We start from the raw sequence: 22,099 nt of genomic DNA, 5'->3' as shown, positions 1-22,099 counted from the left end.
TTGGAGCAGTCCTCAGTATATGACAGCACAGGTTGGGGCTAACCGGCAATTATATGTGTGCGAATTGACACAGGCACATGACTGCATCTGCAATTCAGCCCGTGGCTATGCATTTTTGCGATTGGACCTATGCGCTGTGCTGAATTAGATTTTCTTGTTGCTACTTGTGAGTAAGTGGGGCTCATTTATAAACACTGGGCAAATTTGCACCTGGGCAGTAACCAACAGCAGATGATTGCTTTAAGTGTTCACTAATTAGTTGCTATGGGTTACTGCCCAGGTGCAAATTTGCCCAGTGTTTATAAATGAGCCCCACTAAATCCTGATTTCCTGTAATTCCGATGTACTGCATTTGGTGTGATTCCTGTGTGGAAACCTCTGGTGACTGAATTTAACCTACTGCCTATCAGACTATGGGGTATATTTATCAAAGAGTGAAGTTAGAGGTCACCACAGTTCTCTAGTGATGTTGCTAACATTTGCCACTTCGTCCTTTAGTGAATCTACCCCTATGTTTTGCCTCTTGATTTCTATTGGCCTTTCTGCCACTCATCCACCGGTTACAGTCCTTTTCACACCTTATGTGGCCGTGTTACGCTGTGGGAGGTGAAGAAGAGGCTTACCTGCAACCAGGACCGCCATCAGAAATCGCAGGGCCCCATACGACAAAATTTCCTGGGCCCCCTGGGCTGCGCCCACCGCAAGCCCCACCTACAGGTCCGCCTTCCCCACCACACAGTAAAAAAACAAAAAAAACATTGGTGGCTAGGGTTCCCACATGTTAATAAAAAATAAAAATATATTTGTGGTCAGGGCCACCCATAAAAAAACATTTGTGGCCAGGGCCCCCCCCCAAAAAAAATATTGGTGGCTAGGACCCCACATGAGAAAAAAAAATTGGTGGCCAGGGCCCCCCCCCCCACATTATAAGAAAATTGGTGGCCAGGGCCCCTTAAACATCCATGCCTTCCCAAAGTCAGCAGCTCTCAGAAAGATGGGGGGCCCAGCTAATCAAGTAAGTGTGGCGTGGCCAGGGCCCCCCTTACCCTCGGGCCCCCTACAACTCTTCCCCCTGTCCCCCCCTGATGGCTGCCCTGCCTGCAACTGACTCTCTCCAACCTAGATATTGTTGAGATTTCAAGCCTAAGATCTGTGACTGCCACTTTAATGGAGGCTGCAATACTGCAAACAAGCCTGTAATGGATTGCTTCCAATTGAGCAGAAAGTATGTCTGTGGTTATTGTGAACTGTGCAGTGCTTCTGTAGTTAGCTATGGTCTTGTGTGGTTAGGTGTGGTCTACTGGTGTCACCACATGTGGACAATGGCTGGGGGAGTCAAATGGGCAGGAAATGTGATTGGAGCCAATTTGAGTCTCAGAGGAACATTGACAGAGCCCCGTTTGAAACCTGCCCTTGCAGGTTCTCCAATTGGCCTCAACCAAAATAAACCTCATGTGCTAGTTCTGAACCTGGAAAATATAAATATATAATAAATTAATAAATATACAAATTTTCCATAACCAGACCAGATGTAAAGTGGTTTCAAATGATGTTGAAAACCATACCCTTTGCTGAATGTACAAAGTATATGCTCAGGGACTTACATTTCATAATAGCCATCAATGATTCTGCTTAGCGTACCTTTCTTCCTGACAGGGGGTCCTAACTAAAATGATCTGATTTCTTATGGGCTGGCAATTCCCTGATTTTTTGTATTAACTTTAATTTTATAAGAGAAAATGTACCAAGACTAAAACATATTTGTAAAGACATTTAAAAGTAAAGCCGCTATTAAAGAGACAGGTTTGACAGTGATATTACCATAGAAGCCTAGCATCCCTTCATTGCAGAATCCTTCTTCTGATGAAAAGCAAATTATGAAGATGGCACATTCGAAGGCGTTTTTAGTGGGATGTTTAAAATGTAATGTCTCTTTACTTACTCAAGGACCTGTGTGAGAAAATGTGCAGAATACATAGATTCAGATACCCCCAAAAAGGCATAAGCTGTTGCAAGAACTCACACTATAGATTGAAAAATGGAAACAGCAGCACTACTGATTATAACAGATTTTATATCAGGTCCTCTTCCGTATATAAGGGAGGTACTGATCTCCCTGCAAAAGCCTTTATACATAAGGTGGACGTTAGACAATGGTACTACACATTGATTATTGCCATGATGTTTAAATCCTTAATGATACTGATATCAGAAGAAATATATCAAATCTGTTATGTCATTCAGAGCAAACTTACCTATTGCCATATATATACATACATATGTACTACTAACATTGTGAAAAAAGATGAAGATTTGCAGACCCAGACTACCAAGTTTTATAAACCTCATTAATATATTTATTTTTGCTCTGTGAGCAGCATTAAAGGGGATGTGTACACCCCCTAAACCACACTCTTTTCCCTCCCAATAGGTCACCAGAACACACATCCCATATATTTACAGATGAAAGAGATTTCTCCAATGAAGTTCATCAATGCTTCACGGTAAACTATAAGGAAAAGATATCCAAAATATTAACACATAATGTTAACAAATATTAAATATTACCAGTAAAAATATTACATACAGTAAATGCCTTTTATGGTTAATACAAGGACAGTCAAAATTATGACATTAGACTATTTTGAACTTAGCATACTGTATTATTGGCCAAATTGAGATTTATGGCACAAGTCTACAAATACACTAGTATAAAGAAAGCTCTGTTTGCTTAACCTTTTATTCAGGCACTACCAATGATTTAGCACTTTTTTCCCTATAATTCACAGGGACTTTCAAAGAGCATTTAACCAATATACAGCAGCATCAATTCAATTTTCGACCTTAAACTGTATTTGACTTTAGTATTTCACAATACTCACTGGTGAAACAGGGGACCAGGAAATGTGCAATGATCACACCCTTCACTTTTGTATACAAAGTACATTAGATCCTGATTTAAGATCAGTATACTTATCATATGCACTTAAATTTATTGGGCTTTAGTACCCATTCTCCTACATAAAACATCTTTTGTTTGGAAACTATTTATATACATATGTTTACCTCTATATTCCTATTTCATCTCTACACTGGTCCATTTAATTCTTAACCTGTTTCTTGGCATGCATACTAGTTTATTGATCCTTGTATAATGTCTTTAATTCTATTGTATCTAGTAATTATCTTTTGTTGTTTCTCTTATAGATGAAGGAGCCGAACAAACAAACTCATGTCCTTGAAGCTAATCCGAAACACACATGCAGTATTCTGCAGAACTATAAAAGAACAGTTCTTAAAGCAGTGTAAATTGCTATCTATACTGACAAATAAAACATGTGATTTGAATTCGGTTAATGTTTGGGTTTAGGTCATTTCAGTTTTGTGCCAAAAGTCCCTTTTAATATTTTATAGAACGGCTAATTTTAAGCAACTTTCAATTGACCTTCATTATTATTTTTTTATAGTTTTTGAATTATTTGCCTTCTTCTTCTGACTCTTTCCAGCTTTCAAATAGGGGTCACTGACCACATCTAAAAAATAAATTCCTAAACAGATGATGGAGGTGCAGAATCCTGTTGGACACCAAAAAACATTTTTAAAAAAAACATTAGCGCCAGGACCCCCTTACAAGTTAAAAAAAATTGGGGCCTCAAAAAATATTTTTTAAAAAAACATTGGTGGCCAGGGGATTAAAAAAAAAACACACACACATTGGTGTTCAGAGGAATTGAACTTGTGGCTTCAGGACTTCAACTTCGCCTCCTTTCATGACTTTGGGTCTTTTCGCCACTTCAGGACTTCCGTGACTTCGGGTCCTTTCGCCACTTCAGGACTTCAACTTCGGCTGTTTTCGTGACTTTGGGTCTTTTCGTTGCTTGTGGACTTCGGCTATTTTCGTGGTTTCGGGTCTTTTCCCGCTTCGGGACTTCGGAAATTTTAACACTTCTGCATTTCGGCTGTCGGGACTTTGGAGGGAGGCAGCACAGCTTCTGTGCTGTCAAGGGGGGCCCAGCTCTTTTGAAAAGTTTAGCACTGCCTGGCCCTTCAGGCTCGGACCCTTGTACCCCCTGTGCCCCCCTGGCATATAATATACATATAATATATTATATAGATATATATATATATATATATATATATATATATAGTCAAACTATGCACCGGCACTCACCGCAGATACATCAAATCCCGAGTGCTCCTCTTTGTGTAAATATGTGTCAGGAAACATCAGGAGCACTCACGGATGCAGTACAAAGTGAATTTTATTGAAGTTTTACAAACTCCCCCACATCTACGCATTTCGGTTCTCCTTTACCGCTTAGCAAAGGACTGGCTTGTGTCTGCCAATGTTGTGTTGTGTACATGGCACCACATGTTTTTTCTCCAGCAGTGCAAAGTGAAACCAGACCCCCTACAAAAGTGATATTTGAATTGGCACTAAAGTGTGTACATTTGCACATGAACTTCTGTCTGGGGTCATAGTAAATTACCCTTATACTGTAGTTTTAAATCAATACAGGTATGGGATCCATTATCCAGAAACCCATTATTCAGAAAGCTCGGAATTACGGAATGGTCATCTCCTATAGACTCCATTTTATCCAAATAATCAAGATTTTTAAAAACGATTTCCTTTTTCTCAGAAATAATAAAACAGTAGCTTGTTCCTGATCTCAACTAAGATATAATTAATCTTTATTAGAGGCAAAACCAGCCTTTTGGGTTTATACCGTTTTCATTTTTTTCTAGTAGACTTAAGGTATCCAAAAAAAAAAAAACTTAAAAACCTCAGGTCCCAAGCATTCTGGATAACAGGTCCCTGTTCTGTAATATGTAAATGGGTCAATGAAATGTGTCTCCGTTCAAGTTTTATCTGATTTTTTAGACGTGATATGTTGCATTTTATTGCGCTTGATGCACGCTCAGGAAAACAGTAGAATAGAGGTTTGTGTTTTCATGCATTTAGAATCATTTTCTGTAAAAGAAATGCCTGTGTTTAAGATTTTATATACTGTGATGGTCTAAGAAAATGCTTTGTGGTTTTGAATATGACATATTGCAATGCAGCTTTCTTATTTGTATTCGAAACAGTTATCTGATTGCTATGGCCCCACATAACCTAGCAACCAATAACTGGTTTGAACTGGAAGGGGCCCATTTACTTAGTTCGAGTGAAGGAATAGAGGAAAAATAGTTTGAATTACGAATGGTCAAATATGGCTACTTCGACCATCGAATGGGCTACTTCGACTATGACCTTCGAATCGAACGATTCGAACTAAAAATCGTTCGACCATTCGATAGTCGAAGTACTGTCTCTTTAAAAATTTCTTGGACCTCCTAGTTCGCCACCTAAAACCTACCGAGGCCAATGTTAGCCTATGGGGAAGGTCCCCATAGGCTTCCTAACAATTTCCTGATCGAAGGAATATCCTTCGATCGATGAATTAAAATCCTTTGAATCGTTCGATTCGAAGGATTTAATCGTTCGGATTATTCGTTATCGTTTGATCGTAGGAATAGTGCAAAATCCTTCGACTTCGATATTCGAAGTCGAAGGATTTTACTTCGATTAACCCTCGATATTCGACCCTAGGTAAATGTGCCCCGAAGAGTCTGAATAACATAATAAGCAAAAACAGAAATATGCATCTAGCCATACAATTAAGTTCCTGATTGCATGGAGATCATTCTAACCAAATTATCCAGTTTTGGGAAAGATAAAGGGAAAAAAGAGAAAAAATTAAAATCAATTTAAAAATTTTATGAATTCCTACATCCTGCTACAATATTAATAAATACAAACATTCAAAATACCCAACTGGTATCAGCCCTGTATCTGTGCATGACCAAAAGCCTACTTAATCTTGAATTAGGGGATACCTACACTTTTATTTTATTTTTGTTTTTTCTGAACATATATATTTTGTTATTATTATTCTTGCAGGAACAACTTCACAGTTTAATAAATACATCTGAACATTCTGAATGTGAAACAAATGGAAACAATATTCAAAGTAACCAAAAGCAAAGTGGATGTGCAGAACTACAGTATTAGCAGCATCTCATTGGACACAGCTGCTGTCTCAAGTCTTTTATGTGCTTTATGCAAGTTTTTGCATGTAATTATTGACATTCAAACTCCTTAAATTGAAGAACTGAAATGCTTCACAATTAGAATATATCCAAACTAAAAAAAAATCAGAAGTTCTCCAGTAGCTCACACACACTAGAAACAAAAGAGTCTCCTTGATCCTACTGTTTGCATTAAATAGCATTACCAAGGTCACAAAATCCTTGATAAAATAGTAGATTTTTGTTTTAATAGATGAGAAATTATTTGCCAGTTGTTCTTTTCAGTGCACAGATTTCCCATTGATTTACGTGAAATTCCTAATTGTGCTGATAGTAAATCCAGGATATTCTCTAAAATTTCCACATGGATCAACAAGGAGTCGGTTGCAAATGCCGTTATCCAACATAGTTATTCTCAATCACTTTATAACATCTCCAAAGGTATTATCAGTTTTGTTGAGCCCTGTGAGCCTTCTTCATATATCTAATGAATGATTAGACTGTAGTTTCTGTCATTTTGATTTTGACATGTTTGCTTTTTAGGAACTGAATTAAAATGGCCTTTTCTTTTAAGAACCTGAAAGGAATAAATTAAGAACATGAATAATTTGTACAATGTGTGTTTTACATCATAATCAATATAACTTTTCATTTTCTAATAAACAAAAAAAGGTGTTTATTTTGTATTCTCTTTTCCTCTAATAGACAACATGTCATTCATTAAGGGGCAGATTTATCAAGGGTTGAATAGTAAATTTGACTTCGAAATTTAGAGTTTCAAAATTCACGCATTCAAATTTTAATCCCTCCGTTTGAATGTAAATTTGAATGTGAGATTTATCACACCTCGACCATGGAAACAGTCCTAATTTGAATATTTAGGGAGAAAAAAAATTTTCAGGAGAAAAACTCGATTAGTATGAATCAAATATGAATCGAATACAATTAGAATTTTTAGGTCAGAACCATTAGATCGAATATTAGATATTCTATTTTTTTCTTTAAATAAATTAGGTGATGTCAATCTGTGTCCTGTTGTAATAAACCACCTTTTTCTTTTTAACCTGAGTGCCGCCTTTCCATTCTTTTTTTTTTCAATATCCTCCCAGTCGAATTGTGAGTATATTCAAATTAAATAAATTCACATTAATTCCAAATTTGACCTTTGATAAATGGGCCTCTAAAAGATATATTTTATCTATAATAAATTCAATAGGAGTAAATGCACTTGACATAAATATTAAAGCCTTCATCCAAACATGTGGCAACCTACTTCAGTTCTAAGTCCCTGCAACTTACTTGTCCATAGTTCTTTGAATTTCCCGTTCCTCTTCTTCATTTAATTTTGTCAAAAATGATTCTAGAAGTGGAAGGCTAAATTTTATGTATTGTGCTACCTGTGCATGAGAAAAAAATATGAAAATCATCTACTGATTGTCCAGTCATTGGCATATAATTATAAAAGGACCATAATAATAATAATATACACACATCACTGTTAATTTCTTCTGCTTCTCTGTCCATGAGGAACATCCTAGCTATCTTTCCTGAAGGACCTTGTAGAAGTCTCTCCCATAGTGGACAATCTAAATTCTTAAGTTTCTTCTTTTCTAAGGATAAAACAACATTACACTGAAATTTGTAATATTCTGTATGCTGTATTACCCAAAAACCTAGTGAGAGATATCACTCGACCACAGTATACTGTTCAAAGTGTATTGATGATAGATAAAGAGCAGTTCTGTACAATAGACAGAAAATCAATAGGTAGCAATGCAGACATTTTAGAAATTATATTTTTCGGTTAAAGGTGTTGGCTATCAAAATCCAGGAGTGAATTAGAATATTACTTTTACTTAATATTTGGTTAACTTTAACAGTGCATAGGACTGTATTAAAAATTCAGGGAAAAGTTACTGAAAGAGTTACTCATATGTACACAAAGTACTTTACAGGAAGCTTGCCACCTATTTGCAAGATGTGTCTCTTTATTTACTTATGATACTAAATTGTGCAAATGATTAATTAAATTGGAAGACTGGGCAGCAATTAACAAATAAACTTCAATGCTGACAAATGCAAGGTTATGGGAAAAGGCAAAAAAACCCCCACAAAGTTACACATTAAATTGCAATGTTGGGGGCCTCCTTAATTAAGAAATAAGTGTCTTATTTACTCTCTAGAATTAAAAAGGGCATTGAAGGGTTGAAAACATAATTGTGCCTCTTTATAGATTCCTGTATAGCCTCAGCTAGTGTAGAAGTTTCTGGCCCCCCAGTACTTAAAGGAAAACTATACCCCCAAACAATGTAGGTCTCTATTAAAATATACTGAGTAAAACAGCTCATGTGTAAAACCCTGCTTCATGTAAATGAACCATTATCATGATAATATACTTTTTTAGTAGTATGTGCCATTGGGTAATCATAAATAGAAAATTGCCATTTTAAAAAATAAGGGCCTCCCCCTGAGATCGTAAGATTCACTGTGCACACATACAAACCACATGTAAGGTCACATGAGCCAATTAACAGACAGAGTTCTGCCTTTTGCTTCCTCACTTCTTCCTGTTACAGTTAGTGTTGTAGTATTTCTGGTCAGGTGATCTCTGAGGCAGCACAGATAGAGTCACGAAATTGTGGTTCAAGGCAAGAGATGTAAAAGGGCAATATTTATGTAAATATATATTCCAGTTTGGTAAGATTCTTTAATATGTCATTCAATTTGATATAAACTATCTGTTGCTTAAGTATTCATTTTGGGGGTATAGTTTTCCTTTAAGGAAGATATTTGGGGGCAGATTTATCAAGGGTCGAATTTTGAAGTGCTAAAACTTCGAAATTCGAACATCGAATTGAAACATTTGATAGTGGCAGTTTTTTTTTCGTTAGCTGTTTGCGATGGAATTACAATTGTTCGATCGATCGTACAAATCGTTTGAATCGTACAATTTAATCGAGCGATCGAGCGATTTTCAAAAAAAAAAACTTTGGCTTCTAAAAACTTAGCCAAATGTTGGCTATAGGTTCTAGGAGGTCCCCATAGGCTAACATAGGAATTTGGCAGGTTTAAGGTGGCGAAGTGTCGAAATCGAAGTTTTTTAAAGAGACAGTATTTCGATTTTCGAATGGTCGAATATTCAAAGTATTTTCAATTCGAATCGAAGTTGAATTTGGCCTATTCGATGAAAAAAAAAAGAAATGTAAAAAACTGGATTGATTGTAATCGGGGGGAAAAACTGGAATACCTCGAATTGATCGAGTTTTCATTCACAAACCTCCATAAAAAAGTCAAAAATTATGAAGGCAGAAAACATGTTCAAATGGTTCAAGGGACCTCTGCCAATGACTTCTACATGAGTGCATTGATAGGTCTGTATATGTGTACCTACATGTATACTATCTGCATATGTGCTGGAGTCTGGCAATCATTTGTAGGGGGTTGGACTTAATGGACTATATTCAACCTACATTAACTACGTAGCTATGGAAACAGTAATATACTGCACAATATAGGCTTTAGCAAACAGCCATGACATAAATGCTTATTACGTACCACCTGTAGCATGTATTATATATAGTGCAAATTCATTGGGACTTGTTTCAACCTGTAAAAAACAAAATACTGCATGTTATTGTGCTGTCATCAAAATTGTAAAAATAATGTTTCAGCTAATTTGAACTTATTTTACCTTTTATTCCCAACAATAAAAATGTTTAGTCAAAATGCCATAAAATGTCCTAAACTGTAGTGATGGGTGAATTTGTCCCGTTCGATTCGCCACGAATTTCCAGCAAAATTCGCGAAACTGGCGAAAAATTCACAAAGCGGCAATCGAGCGAATAGGGCAAATTCACCACGAATTTTCCCCTGCCGAATAAATTCGCCCATCTCTACTAAACTGTGCTCTTGTCAACTTTTGCCCTCGAAGCATACCTATTTTCAAACAATTCCCAACATCAATTGAAACTAATAGAAATTTGCAGCATTCTGACACTGAAAGGGTAATCAGACAGTTCACCACTGCCAGACCAGAACTCTAAAAATTCTAGACTAGTAAATAGAGCTGTGGTGCTCACTTTTTAATTTGCATATACCATTGTGTTTTTACTATGGAAAACACAGTAGGATAAATGCTCTTATTATTCAAAACTGTCATGCTGTCCTAGTAGGCAGATTTAAGTAAATTCTTGCTTATTTCTATGCATTAGTCAAATGATTAAAATAACATCTAATGCAGAGGTGCAAATATATTTTGGGAACCTAACAGATTTGTAGCAGTTAGATGTAAGGAATGTGAAAAGAACATTTAAATCTGCCCCAACCATGCTTAGCCAAACTACTATCCACACTAAATCTCCCCCATGTTTGGGTAGACTGTGTCTGTTTATGGCAATCTTTGTCTATTTAGACTGAGGCATCAAATACATCATTTGTATCACATGCCTTGATGAAACTCAATATTTATAAAAATAAGGTACCCATGTTGAAAAATATGAAGATATTAGAAGTCACCTCAGAGTGACTCATTATAACTGATGATGTCACAATTTTACAGGATCATTTATGACTCATGTTATTATATCCTCATAAATAGTGTTTAGTGTTGTCATCACTTATGCCACGTGATTCATTGAAATTTGTTGTAGAATATTATAATATTAATTGTCAACAGGGAGCCTCATGACCTGCATAAAATCACTTAGGCTACGGCCTTGTGTCTATGGTGATGGAACTCCTCTGTGACTTCTAATATTCCAATATATTTTACAATAGGGGTACAATATTTATTATATATGAGTTTTTAATCAGAATTATATGACTATTATTTAAAATTGGCAACAATCTAAGGGCAGCAATAAGACCTAGGGATGGGAACAATTAACTGTGGTTTAAATTCTTGCTTATTACTATCATTAAAGGAGAACTAAAGCTTAACCATAGAAGAAGGCTAGAAATGTTGTAAATTGTACCAGCCCAAGATCTGTGCCTTTTAAGATACCCCAGTAGCTCAATTTCTTCTTTTCTGCTGATTCCCTGCACATGCTCTGTGCTGCGGTCACTTACTGAGCTTAGGGACCCACTCCGAATATACAGAACACATAATAAATGTCACAATATAAGGCTGATTAATAATTAATACAGATGATTACTACAGGGCAGTACAGAAACCAGTGCAACTAGCATAAGAATTTAATAATTAGCCTTATAGCATCAGTTTATTATACAGGCCAACAACCCCTAAGCTTAGCTTCTCAACAGCTGCTCAGAGCCCACTGAGCATGAGAGTGTCACAGACACTTTCCAAGATGTTGACCCTCTGTGACAAGCTCAGCTCTGTAGCATCAGCTTATATTACATGCAAACCTTTATTTTCTGCTTGATAATTTGAGACGACCCCTAAGCTTAGCTTCTCAACAGCTGCTCAGAGCCCACTGAGCATGTGAGTGTCGCAGACACTTTCCAAGATGGTGACCCCCTGTGACAAGTTTGAAGTCCTGGATCATTGCTGCTAATAAGAAGCTGAAATTTTAGGTTGGTCCAATAAGTGCAGTATATAAAACATGGCATTTGTAGCCATAATAATTTTTAGGGTTTAGTTCTCCTTAAGTCAAATAATAAGATTGACATACTGTAATGCATAAATACCTGTAATGAATGGTTGCAAGTATGAAAGGTAGTTATAAACAAGACATATACTGTATATTTTTTTATACTGTGTATGATTTTAACCTTGATTAGATCTAGATAAGATATATCGATTTTTTGTTCACCTCTGCCAGTTCGTTGAGCAATTCCAGTGATAAAAACCCTCTCTAATAATCATGTCTAAATTAAAAAATGTTGATGTTACATTTCCATAACTTACCTTAAATTTATGCAGCAATTGTTTGATCACTTCTTCAGTTTTCATATTGCTGTCTATCATTACTTTTGTTTGAGATCCAAAAGCTGGAGTGAAAATTGATGTCTGAAAAAGGTCCCAGAGTTAATCATATTTGAAAATGTAAATAATCAGAATTTGTATTATTGAGGTGAAGCATGGGATGTATTCTTTCTTTCTGCTTAAGTGGGTTAATTCCCAGGGTTATCTCCTTAAAGTTCTGTATTTGAGGATCAAGTTGAAAGGATTCAACTCGAAGTTGCAGCTACACACTAAATAAATAGCGCACTAAATAAATAGGCTCCAGCATCAGCACTGTCATTATACCTATAGCACAGAAACTTGAAAACAATTATATTATTAATCATAAGTCCTAATTTTGGTAATATACTTAAAATATACATGGTGTCTACATGAGTTTCCTCAAGGTACTCTGGTTTCTTCCCACACTCCAAAAGCAGAGTCAGGTTAATTGTCCCCTGATAACTGACCACAGTGTGTGTGAATTTGATAGGGGCCTTAGAAATTAAGCTCCATTGGAGCAAGGACTGATATAAATCATGTATACTCTCTGTTAAGTGCTGTGAAAACGTGTCAGCTGCAAAAAAAATACCAGGAAAAAAAAGCTGAAAATATGAGGAAGCAAACAGGGACCTACATTTCTGTCAATTAAACTATGGTGCTATGTGAGAATAAACATAATACTGTATGTACTTAAATAGAATTGAATAGAAGCTTGAGCAAGATGGCTGCCTTAAAGGCTGCATCTCGACAAAGATGTATCCACTAATTTAACCTTAGGCATGATTATCATGTTACGAAAAAACAGAAAAATTAGCTATTTATCCTTGAACATCAATTTTATGGGTGAGGTAAGAAACTGAAACCAACAAAAACAAATGAAACATTAAGCCTATACACCTGTGTCACCACCACACAGCAACTTCTGATTATAATTTCAAATACACTATCGGGGGAATGTAATAAAAGTCACTTCCGACTAGTGGAAGACCATTTGCGAATTTTATAGTTTGCGCCAATGCGCAGTAAATGTAATAAAACTTCTTACTGAAAAAGTTTTTATGTTTGCTCCAAAAGATTACAACACCTTCAAGCACTTCTTAAGAGTGCGCAATTAAAATTTGCAATGCAATAACAGTTTAAGGAACAATATTACATTACATTCTTATTGGTGCGAATAGTTTTTCTCTTTGCAACTTTTATTACATTCCCCTTTAACAGTTTTAATGGTTCATTTATTAACTGAATGCACATCCCAAATTGCAACAAAATCTGACCAGTTTGGCACATTTTAACCCACACTGAAACATTCCTTCTCGGATCAAAGAATGCTTTTCAGGGCATGGGAAAAAAAGGGAGTTATTTATGTGCTCTAATGAAACCACCATCAGCGGCGATCCTTGCCTCTTCGCCACCTGACGCGGCCTTCCTTTTCCGCTCTCCCCGTTCCTCACAGCGCTCACCTTTTCAGCGCTGAAGTAGAGGAGCCGAATTTCCGGGTTGAAAACCAGAAATTCGGCTCTTAGTTACCAGGAGCGGCATTTTTGCCGCCCCTGGCAACTAGGGGGTGCTGCCGCCTGAGGCGAGTGGCTCAACTCGCCTCATTGGTGGAGCACCCCTGACCACCATTCCTGTATGAAGAAACTTCTGGCCGGCAGACCATATGCATTCTTTGTGCCAATAAAGTTTTCAACCTGTAATTCAAAGAAGTTCCCAGGGAGGGATATTACAGCATAGTATTTACTTGCCTAGGGTGGAGACACACCAATGTATTGTTAAACCTGCTCTCTTATATAAGGGATACACAGGACTCTAAGTCTCTAAAAGGGGAGTCAGTTGATTTCCTAGAGGGTTATATTCCCATGAGCTATTTCCTGTACCACTATTAGTACATATTCTGCTCTTCCCTTTTTAATAACCTTTCAAGTGACTAATTTCTTAGTCTTTTTACCTTTACCTCAATATAAACCTAGCTCCCTAAAAATCACTTTCAAGTTACCAGACTGTCTAAGATGCTTAATCCATCTTAAATCAGCTTTTAACAACATTGCTGCCTATTCAATAATGTAGCGATGGAGGGGCAGGCCCGGGTACAGACTGTGCAGCCAGGCTGCCCACCCCCTCCGAAAACAGTTTTTTAAAGCGTGTGCTGCTCTGGAAGCAGGTTTTTAAAGCGCGCATGAACTACCGGCAGGGGATGTGGGCCCTGGTACAATTGCACCCTTTGTTTCCCCGGTAGTTCTGCCACTGTGCCTATTCACTTCATCTCAACAACTCATTCTCTGTTCAGGCCCTCTCTCTACAAACTCCCCTCCTTCCACCAATCTCCTATTAATTTTAATCAATTAGCTTGCCATCCCTTTCATTGTTTTGTTGTTAGGCCCAGTCTTTGGTGTTGAAAATTAAAAGTTGGGAAGATGGATGTATAACATTAAAGTAAATACCACTGACATCGAATAATCTGAACATTGGTTTCTGCTATGAATACAAAAAGAAAACCATTCTTCTGACAACAGAGGAAAATATATTAAAAATATTTAAAAAAGAACTAGTAATTTGCTTGGATTTACAAGACGTGAACCTGGATGTGTTAAGACTGTCAAGGTTGGGGTTGTTTTCTCTGGAAAAAAGGCACTTGCGAGGGGACATGATTACACTTTACAAGTACATTAGAGGACATTATAGACAAATAGCAGGGGACCTTTTTACCCATAAAGCGGATCACCGCACCATAGGCCACCCCTTCAGACTAGAAGAAAAGAACTTTCATCTGAAGCAGCGTAAGTGGTTCATCACAGTGAGGACAGTGATGTTGTGATGGTTGATTCTGTTAATGCCTTTAAGAGTGGCTTGGATGATTTCTTGGATATCAAAGGCTATTGTGATACTAAACTCTATAGTTAGTATAGATATGGGTATATATAATTTATGTGAAAGTAGGGAGGGGTGTGTGTATGGATGCTGGGTTTTCATTTGGAGGGGTTGAACTAGATGGACTTTGTCTTTTTTCAACCCGATTTAACTATGTAACTATGTAAGCATCATATTTACTGTAAATAAGTTGTGTTTTCAAGTTTAAAATACAATACAAAAAGCACTAAACTTAAATCACTTTTACTGGATGAAAACTTTTTATTTACTGTAAAATTCACTACTGGTTTCTAAAAGTGTAAATTCAAAGAAAATTACAGAAATATAGTGCAGAGTTTCCTACCTTGTAGTTGTAAAAATGTCCATTTATGGAAAACCGGTGTTGCTGTAGGCTTCCTCTGTTAGGAGTGTTTGGTTTGACCCTCTTCTTAACCAGTGCAGCATCACTCATTGTTCTGTACAATGAAGGGGAGTCTGGAGGGTCTTCCTTGTGTTTAGGCCTGAGTGTACTGCTGTCATAACTGTAGGTTAAGCCTTTTGAGAATAATAAAACATAAGTGAAAATGCCATTTTACTCAAAGTTGTTATTGTTATAGAAGATCATTTATTCCACTTTTATAACCTTCTGCCTTCACAGAAGCTTTTCTAACAACATGTACAAGATTGCCCTTTTGTACAAGCTGATTCTACAAATCCTTGGCTGCTTCCTGGATGGCATTCCAGCCAAAGAAGATATTACTAAAGAGCAGACTTGTGCCAAAACTTAAAAATTAAAGTGAATCCTTGGAAATATATGTGCTATAAATATAAGACTGTGCCCTACCAATCTTTATTTGAAATCCAATATCTAAAAAGGAATTGTGGGTTTGTTGTACTTCCCCAGAGAAATGCCGCCAAAATGTATTATCATTACAATATTTTAGGTACTCTGATATCTAAAACTCTAATATCTGCTGCTGATTACTATTCTATACCAGAAACAAGTTGCTGACAAGCTTGAATTTACAGACTATTATGGTTATATAATAAAAGGCACTAAGTTTGCCCAGGATCAGTAACAAATAGCAACCAGCTGGCAGCTGGCAGCATATCACCTGTTTAAAAGCAAACATCTTATTGATTGCTACTGTATGTGTTACTGTTCCTGGACATATAAATATTCTGCCGAAATATACCCACAAGAAAAACGTCCAGGTTTTCTCTAGCTTTGGATGTGTCTGCAGAAGGTAGGGAGGACTTAGCTATCTAAGGGCAGGGGACCTTAACTGTTACCTTTATCACCAATCAGACACATTCTAGAGCACAATCTACCTACTTCTGCTGCTATTATTATTCCACTAAGTCAGTCAGTCTTCATACATTGTACCAATCACATACTATGAATTTTACAATCAGTTCTTTTTATCAGCACTTTGAGTTGGCTAATATTTGCAACAATAGTATTTATGCTAATCATTTCGGACATGGTGGCCATGTCTTACAGTTTTACATGATGTTGTTACGAGAGTTAGCCACTCGAAAAAGATATTTCCATTCATTTACAGTGTCGTTAATAGACTTTGAGTGTCTCTGTACCAAAGAGCATAGTTTGCTTACTGCTACTAAAAATGTTAGAGACCAATTCATATATAACACTGCTTGGGCAAGCAGTGCTTTACAGTAAAATAATGCATTAATAGAATAGACAGGGGAGGATTTAATATAATATTATAGATAAAATATTTATAAATGCAAAATACAGTTACTGTACATTCAAGATGAAGTGCCAAGATAAAGAGGAAGGCAGTCTCTAGTATATAGAGCTTACAATCTATATGGAGTGTTTTCAAAATTCATTAATGGTTTTCAAAACAAAATCCTAAAAAAAATGCAGGTTCATTTCATTTCACAAAAGTTACTAATTTACCATTATTGCTCTCTGTATCCTCATCTGAACTCATTGGAGTCTCTTCTAATTCACTAATGTGGTAAAGGTCATCAAATTCACCCCAGCGCATCATTCCACTGGAAAATTAAGCAAAATCATTTGTAATTGAGTGTAATTGATTTGTGAATGTGAGCTGCCAATCTTATTCCTCAGTACACATGTAAATGATTGCACTTGTAAAATTTCAGGTTCATTGAACATATGTCAAGGTACATTAAAAAAATAAATAATATGGGAGAGCCATGGAATTAAATTATCCAACTATTCAAAAACCACAATAAAAAACGTCAATTCCCAACTATTTTACAATACCATTGTCTACATCCTACTAAAATTCAAGTTTAAGATGAACATTCCTTTTATGCAGATTATTGAGGCTGAAGTTGATCACACCAATGTAAAGCTTCTACCACAATGTGAAAAGTGGTCCATCCCTAACAGGTCCATTGTAAGATATAGATGGGGCAAAGTTTACTCCAGCCCTAGTAATATATAGAAAGCAACCAAGCAAGAAACCTATATTTGCTTTCAAAGACTAGACCATGGGGGTTGTAGACTCGAAACAAATGTAATTTATCAGCATATTCCTTTTTTTGTTCTATTTTATTTTACTTTTCACATAGACATATACCTCAAATTACTATAGATGTGTGGTTTTGTTCTTTCACTATGTACAGATAATAATTAGATAAGTACCTTTTAGCTATACTTGAACCAATAACTTCTGGCAGCTGAATACATTCTGAAAAGGAAAATTTATCATCCTGCATCTGGAATCTGATTGGTCGCTGCACTCCCCAAAAAATCTCGATGAGTCCAGAAATAATGATTTTTCCATGTTCATCCTGAAATCATTATTAATGCTTAAAAGGTGTTTTCTGAGAAACTTTACCATGAATGTATTTTATATGTGATTCTGCTAGAAGTAAACAAAGCAGTCCAGACTGATTTTGAATTTGAATGAGCCTTATTGTAAGTGATTTTCTTACTAAGTATATATTTTCTGTAAATGAAAACATTATTATATTCATATACCTTCGGATTTATATGGAATTTAGGCCACCTATTCAGGCCCTCTCTTCTCTTTATTTTCTGTCCCTGTTTGGCCATAAACTGTTACTCTATGAGGCTATACTTTTATTGTTACTGTTATTTTTTGTTACTTATCTTCCCATTTAGGCCATTTCCAATTTATATTCCAGTCTCACATTCAAACCACTACCTGGTTGCTAGGGTAATTTGGAAATTAGCAACCCCATAGCTGATGAAATTCCAAGCTGAAGTACAGCTGATGAAAGAGCTAAATATTTTGAAAAAAGAGAAAATTAAAATTGAATGCAAATTGTCTCCGAATTTCCCTTTTAGATACTACTAAAAGTTAATTTAAATGTGAACAACACTTTTAAAAAATCTAGAATGCTTTCATGATTATTGTAAAACTACGTTTTATTAACATTTAAATAATGTAGTATTCTAAAGGCATGGCACATCTGGAAAACCCCAGGTGCAAAAACATGCCTATATATATTTTGTGAGTAAGTAGTTACTGTCTTTGTTGTCCATGTAATATTTACTTGTTGCTATGCTGTGGATCGTCTATTGGCATTACAAAGCAAAAGTAAAAGTAGGATTAAATGACGTATGCTATAATTATACAGAAATATTTTTTGATTTTTCTTTGGTAAAAACCCCAGATAACTGGAATGATACACAAGAGTTTGTCATATTTCTGTTCATAAAACCTAATTTATTGACACGCCTCAAGTTACTCATGTCAAATGATTACTTACTTGGTGATACGATATGTGAAGATTCTTTTGATCCTTGAAGTAACAGTTATATCTTTTCAATAAGGATTCCAGTTGACTTCTAAAATAAATGATACAATGATAACCAATAAGTATTTAGCATTTGCCGTCGGTGCAAAGCACACAAAGTTGCAAAGCGCAAAGCACTAATGAACAATTCAAAAAGTGAACAGATGTCTAAAATACAATTTTTTTGAGTAAACTGTAAAAAAACAGGGGTTGTTTTATTAACATTGGTTTTAACTATAACGAGTGTAATTACCCATAACGACCTATGGGCTTGTAGATTTGATTCATATACTACATAGTTAAAGGATGACATCAAATACAGGTATGGGACTTGTTATGCAGAGTGAGAAGGACCTGGGGCTTTCAGGATAAGGGATCTTTACCATACCTTTAGTCCACTAAAAATCATTTAATCATTAAATAAAGCCAATAGGATTGTTTTGCCTCCAATAAGGATTAATTATATCATAGTTAAGATCAAGTACAAGGTACTTTTTTTATTATTACAGAAAAACGGGAAATCATTTTTAAAAAATATAATTATTTGTTTAAAATAGAGGCTATGGGAGATGGCCATCATGTAACTCTAAGAGCTTTCTGGATAAAAGGTTTATGGTTAACTGATCCCATAACAGTACCTTGCTTTGGGTAATAGCAATTGGACAGTTTTGTTAGTATATCAGAGCCTGAGGCTGTTGGTTGCTATTAAACTTTTATTTTGAGAATTAAACAGTTGCATGGCTGCTACAATACCATTCTCCTACAGAGTATATTTCAGTTTGGATTTTTCTTTATTCACAACAATAGGAATATGAATAATACAGCTTCACATCTGACCACATGTATATCCTCTTGTTTGTATCCTTTACTGCTTTACCATTCATATGTGTCTACTTCAACATAGGATATTATGGTTATAGGCCACAATGTTTTGTACATGGAGGTACAGGAACATTTCTGCATAGTAGAAAACACATTATTCTGTGAGCAATGCAAACTTCTTTCTCAGGAATTCAATGTAATCAATCCTGGAACAAATGGTGTGCCTGTTTATAATGAGTTGCTAGTTGAATTGACATTTATATGTGCATTTTGGAGCATTTGACAGCACAAATGCAATTTGTGTGCAATACCCATAGGGTGAACCTTGTGCCTGAATGCACTTTAAAGAGATACTGTCATGGGAAAACACATCACTTAATAGTGCTGCTCCAGTAGAATTCTGCACTGAAATACATTTTTCAAAAGAGCAAACAGATTCTTTTATATTCAATTTTGAAATCTGACATGGGGCTAGACATATTGTCAGTTTCCCAGCTGCCCCCAGTCATGTGACTTATGCCTTATTGTAAGAGCACACAAGGCAATTGCAGATGTTTTCCCTGTTGGTTTTAATTTTCCACTCTTAAAACTGTTTGTCAAGACTCTTTGTCATTTAAATTCAATGACATATACAGTGCTAACTGTGGTGCTGGAAGGTGCCTAGCATTTTTTGACTGGTGCCTGCAGTATTCAGAATGCTTATTTGTATGTGCCATAGCAATAAAAATGATGATATTACTGATTGCTATCCCTGCACAGAATGGTTTGAAACGGCTTTACTTGATGTATTATTTCATTCAGACTTCCTGTGTTATATGCAGGAAGATTTAGTCAATGCTATATGGCACTGGAAAGATCCCTGCTACATCAGTTTCTGTTAACTGGTTTGTTTCTGCAGCCCTAATAATTTTTCTCCCAAACCAAAACTTTACTTGCAATTAACAGTACAGGTATGGGATCTGTTATCCGCAAACCCTTTATCCAGAAAGCTCCAAACTATGGAATGGCCATCTCCCATAGACTCTATTTTATCTAAATAATTATAATTTTTAAAAATGATTTTCATAAAACAGTACCTTATACAGTACCTTGTACTTGATCCCCAAAAAAAATATAATTAACTCTTATTGGAAGCAAAACCAGCCTATTAACCAGTAATTAAATGATGCAATTTGAAAAAAACATGTTTTCCCATAACAGTATCCCTTTAATTTGAACTGACTGCCTTATACCACAAAGCAACCATGCTATACAAATCACCACCCAGCATTATTACTAAAAAAAACATTTTGTGGTTGCAATTCTGCCATAAATGTTGTGCTCTGTTCTGCCACTTGGTGCTCAATCAGCGCTATAATGTTTTACCATTGCTTAATATGCAGTATTGTTTTTTTTTTTTTACAGAAGTTACATGATTATTATCATGTTTAAACTTTTACAAGCCCCACCCATATTGTTTCAAAATGAGACAATGCCCTTTGAAGCATACGCCAATATAGTCTTAAAAGAAAATACTGTATTTATTCCAAACAAATCAATATGCTCTTCAGCATTTCATGTATAAACTAGATTTATTGTATAGTACAATGGATTCTTTTGTAATTACCAAAGCACAATTACAACCTTTCAAGTTAAAGGAATCCATAATAAAAACAGTAAATCAGCATGTGCATGTACCCAGCCAAATCTAACATTTATTTATTTTAAACTTAAAATTATCATTTTATATTTAACTATTTTAAAAGAAAATTAGTTCATAGAAACTCTTTTGCCTTTTCTACCTATGTCCAATATTATGGGGCGTTTATTTTGCATTCTCTGCAGCAATTTGTGTTGCAGTTTCTATTTTAGCTAGGCTAATTAGTCTGTAATTTCTTGTAATTATTGAGTGTTGCAACCACCTTTTTAATGTCATTTTGATTTATATAATAATAGCTTAAACAATGTAATTACTGTGCTTAATAAAAAAAAATTTAATATAATTGATCACGTTTCCATGTGTAACATGACATTTAGCAATAAGTTTAGCAAGTACCATAAATTAATGCCTCTTTCAGGTAATATGCTTGTGTGGTGCAATATCCCCTAAATGTTTTCCTGGTTTTACTGTTTGTTCTTTGGGAAATTCCAATTGGCCCTGGAGTTTATTTGTACTGCCTGGTGTATAAAAAAAATGGGGATACCAAGTTTCTTTTACATCCACACCATGGTGTAGAATTAATATTACTGAGAATCCTGAGGCAAGAGGGCTTAGTAAATGAGTATAGTGGCAGAGCACCTCATTGGTAGCTAAGGAGAGGAATGAATGAAGACTATACAGTGTGTGCCTGTTTTGACACAATCTAGTGTAAGGCTCACTGTGTGGTCACGCCCCTACATGCCACAACCATTTTATACACCCCCCCTATGCAGAACATTTGTTTGTAGATGGGGTCAGTTACCCCCTTTTGAAATCTTGAAAGAGTCAGAAGCAAAAGACAAACTATAAAAAACAAATGAAGACCAGTTGAAAGGTTGCTTAAAATTGGCCATTCTAAAACATGCTAAAAGGTAACTTAAAGTGATATTGACTCTAAAAAACGACTTTTTAAAATATGAATGTACATTACTCTTCAGTGCACAGTAGCCCACTTTGTACTTTTGAAGTGGGGAATATTTCTGCCATGGTTTACAGGGGAGAGC

General features: G+C 35.8%; 1 protein-coding gene across 1 annotated transcript in view; it reads right to left on the bottom strand.

The window, feature by feature from the left end:
* Positions 1-4,244: 4,244 nt before the first annotated feature.
* Positions 4,245-22,099, bottom strand: part of rassf6.L (Ras association domain family member 6 L homeolog) — a gene marked incomplete in the record, with an annotated part of 28,091 nt that continues 10,236 nt past the window's right edge. The window contains 10 exon segments of the mRNA NM_001095003.1: positions 4,245-6,308; positions 6,309-6,652; positions 7,375-7,472; positions 7,567-7,685; positions 9,631-9,682; positions 11,945-12,046; positions 15,195-15,385; positions 16,758-16,855; positions 17,475-17,623; positions 18,569-18,647. Of these exon segments, the coding sequence (NP_001088472.1) occupies positions 6,571-6,652; positions 7,375-7,472; positions 7,567-7,685; positions 9,631-9,682; positions 11,945-12,046; positions 15,195-15,385; positions 16,758-16,855; positions 17,475-17,623; positions 18,569-18,647 (970 nt within the window).

The sequence above is a fragment of the Xenopus laevis genome, chromosome 1L (genome assembly GCF_017654675.1).
Source record: "Xenopus laevis strain J_2021 chromosome 1L, Xenopus_laevis_v10.1, whole genome shotgun sequence".
Taxonomy (NCBI): Eukaryota; Metazoa; Chordata; class Amphibia; order Anura; family Pipidae; genus Xenopus; species Xenopus laevis.
The sequence above is the reverse complement of the archived record's forward strand: the minus strand, read 5'-3'. Positions and strand labels throughout refer to the sequence as shown.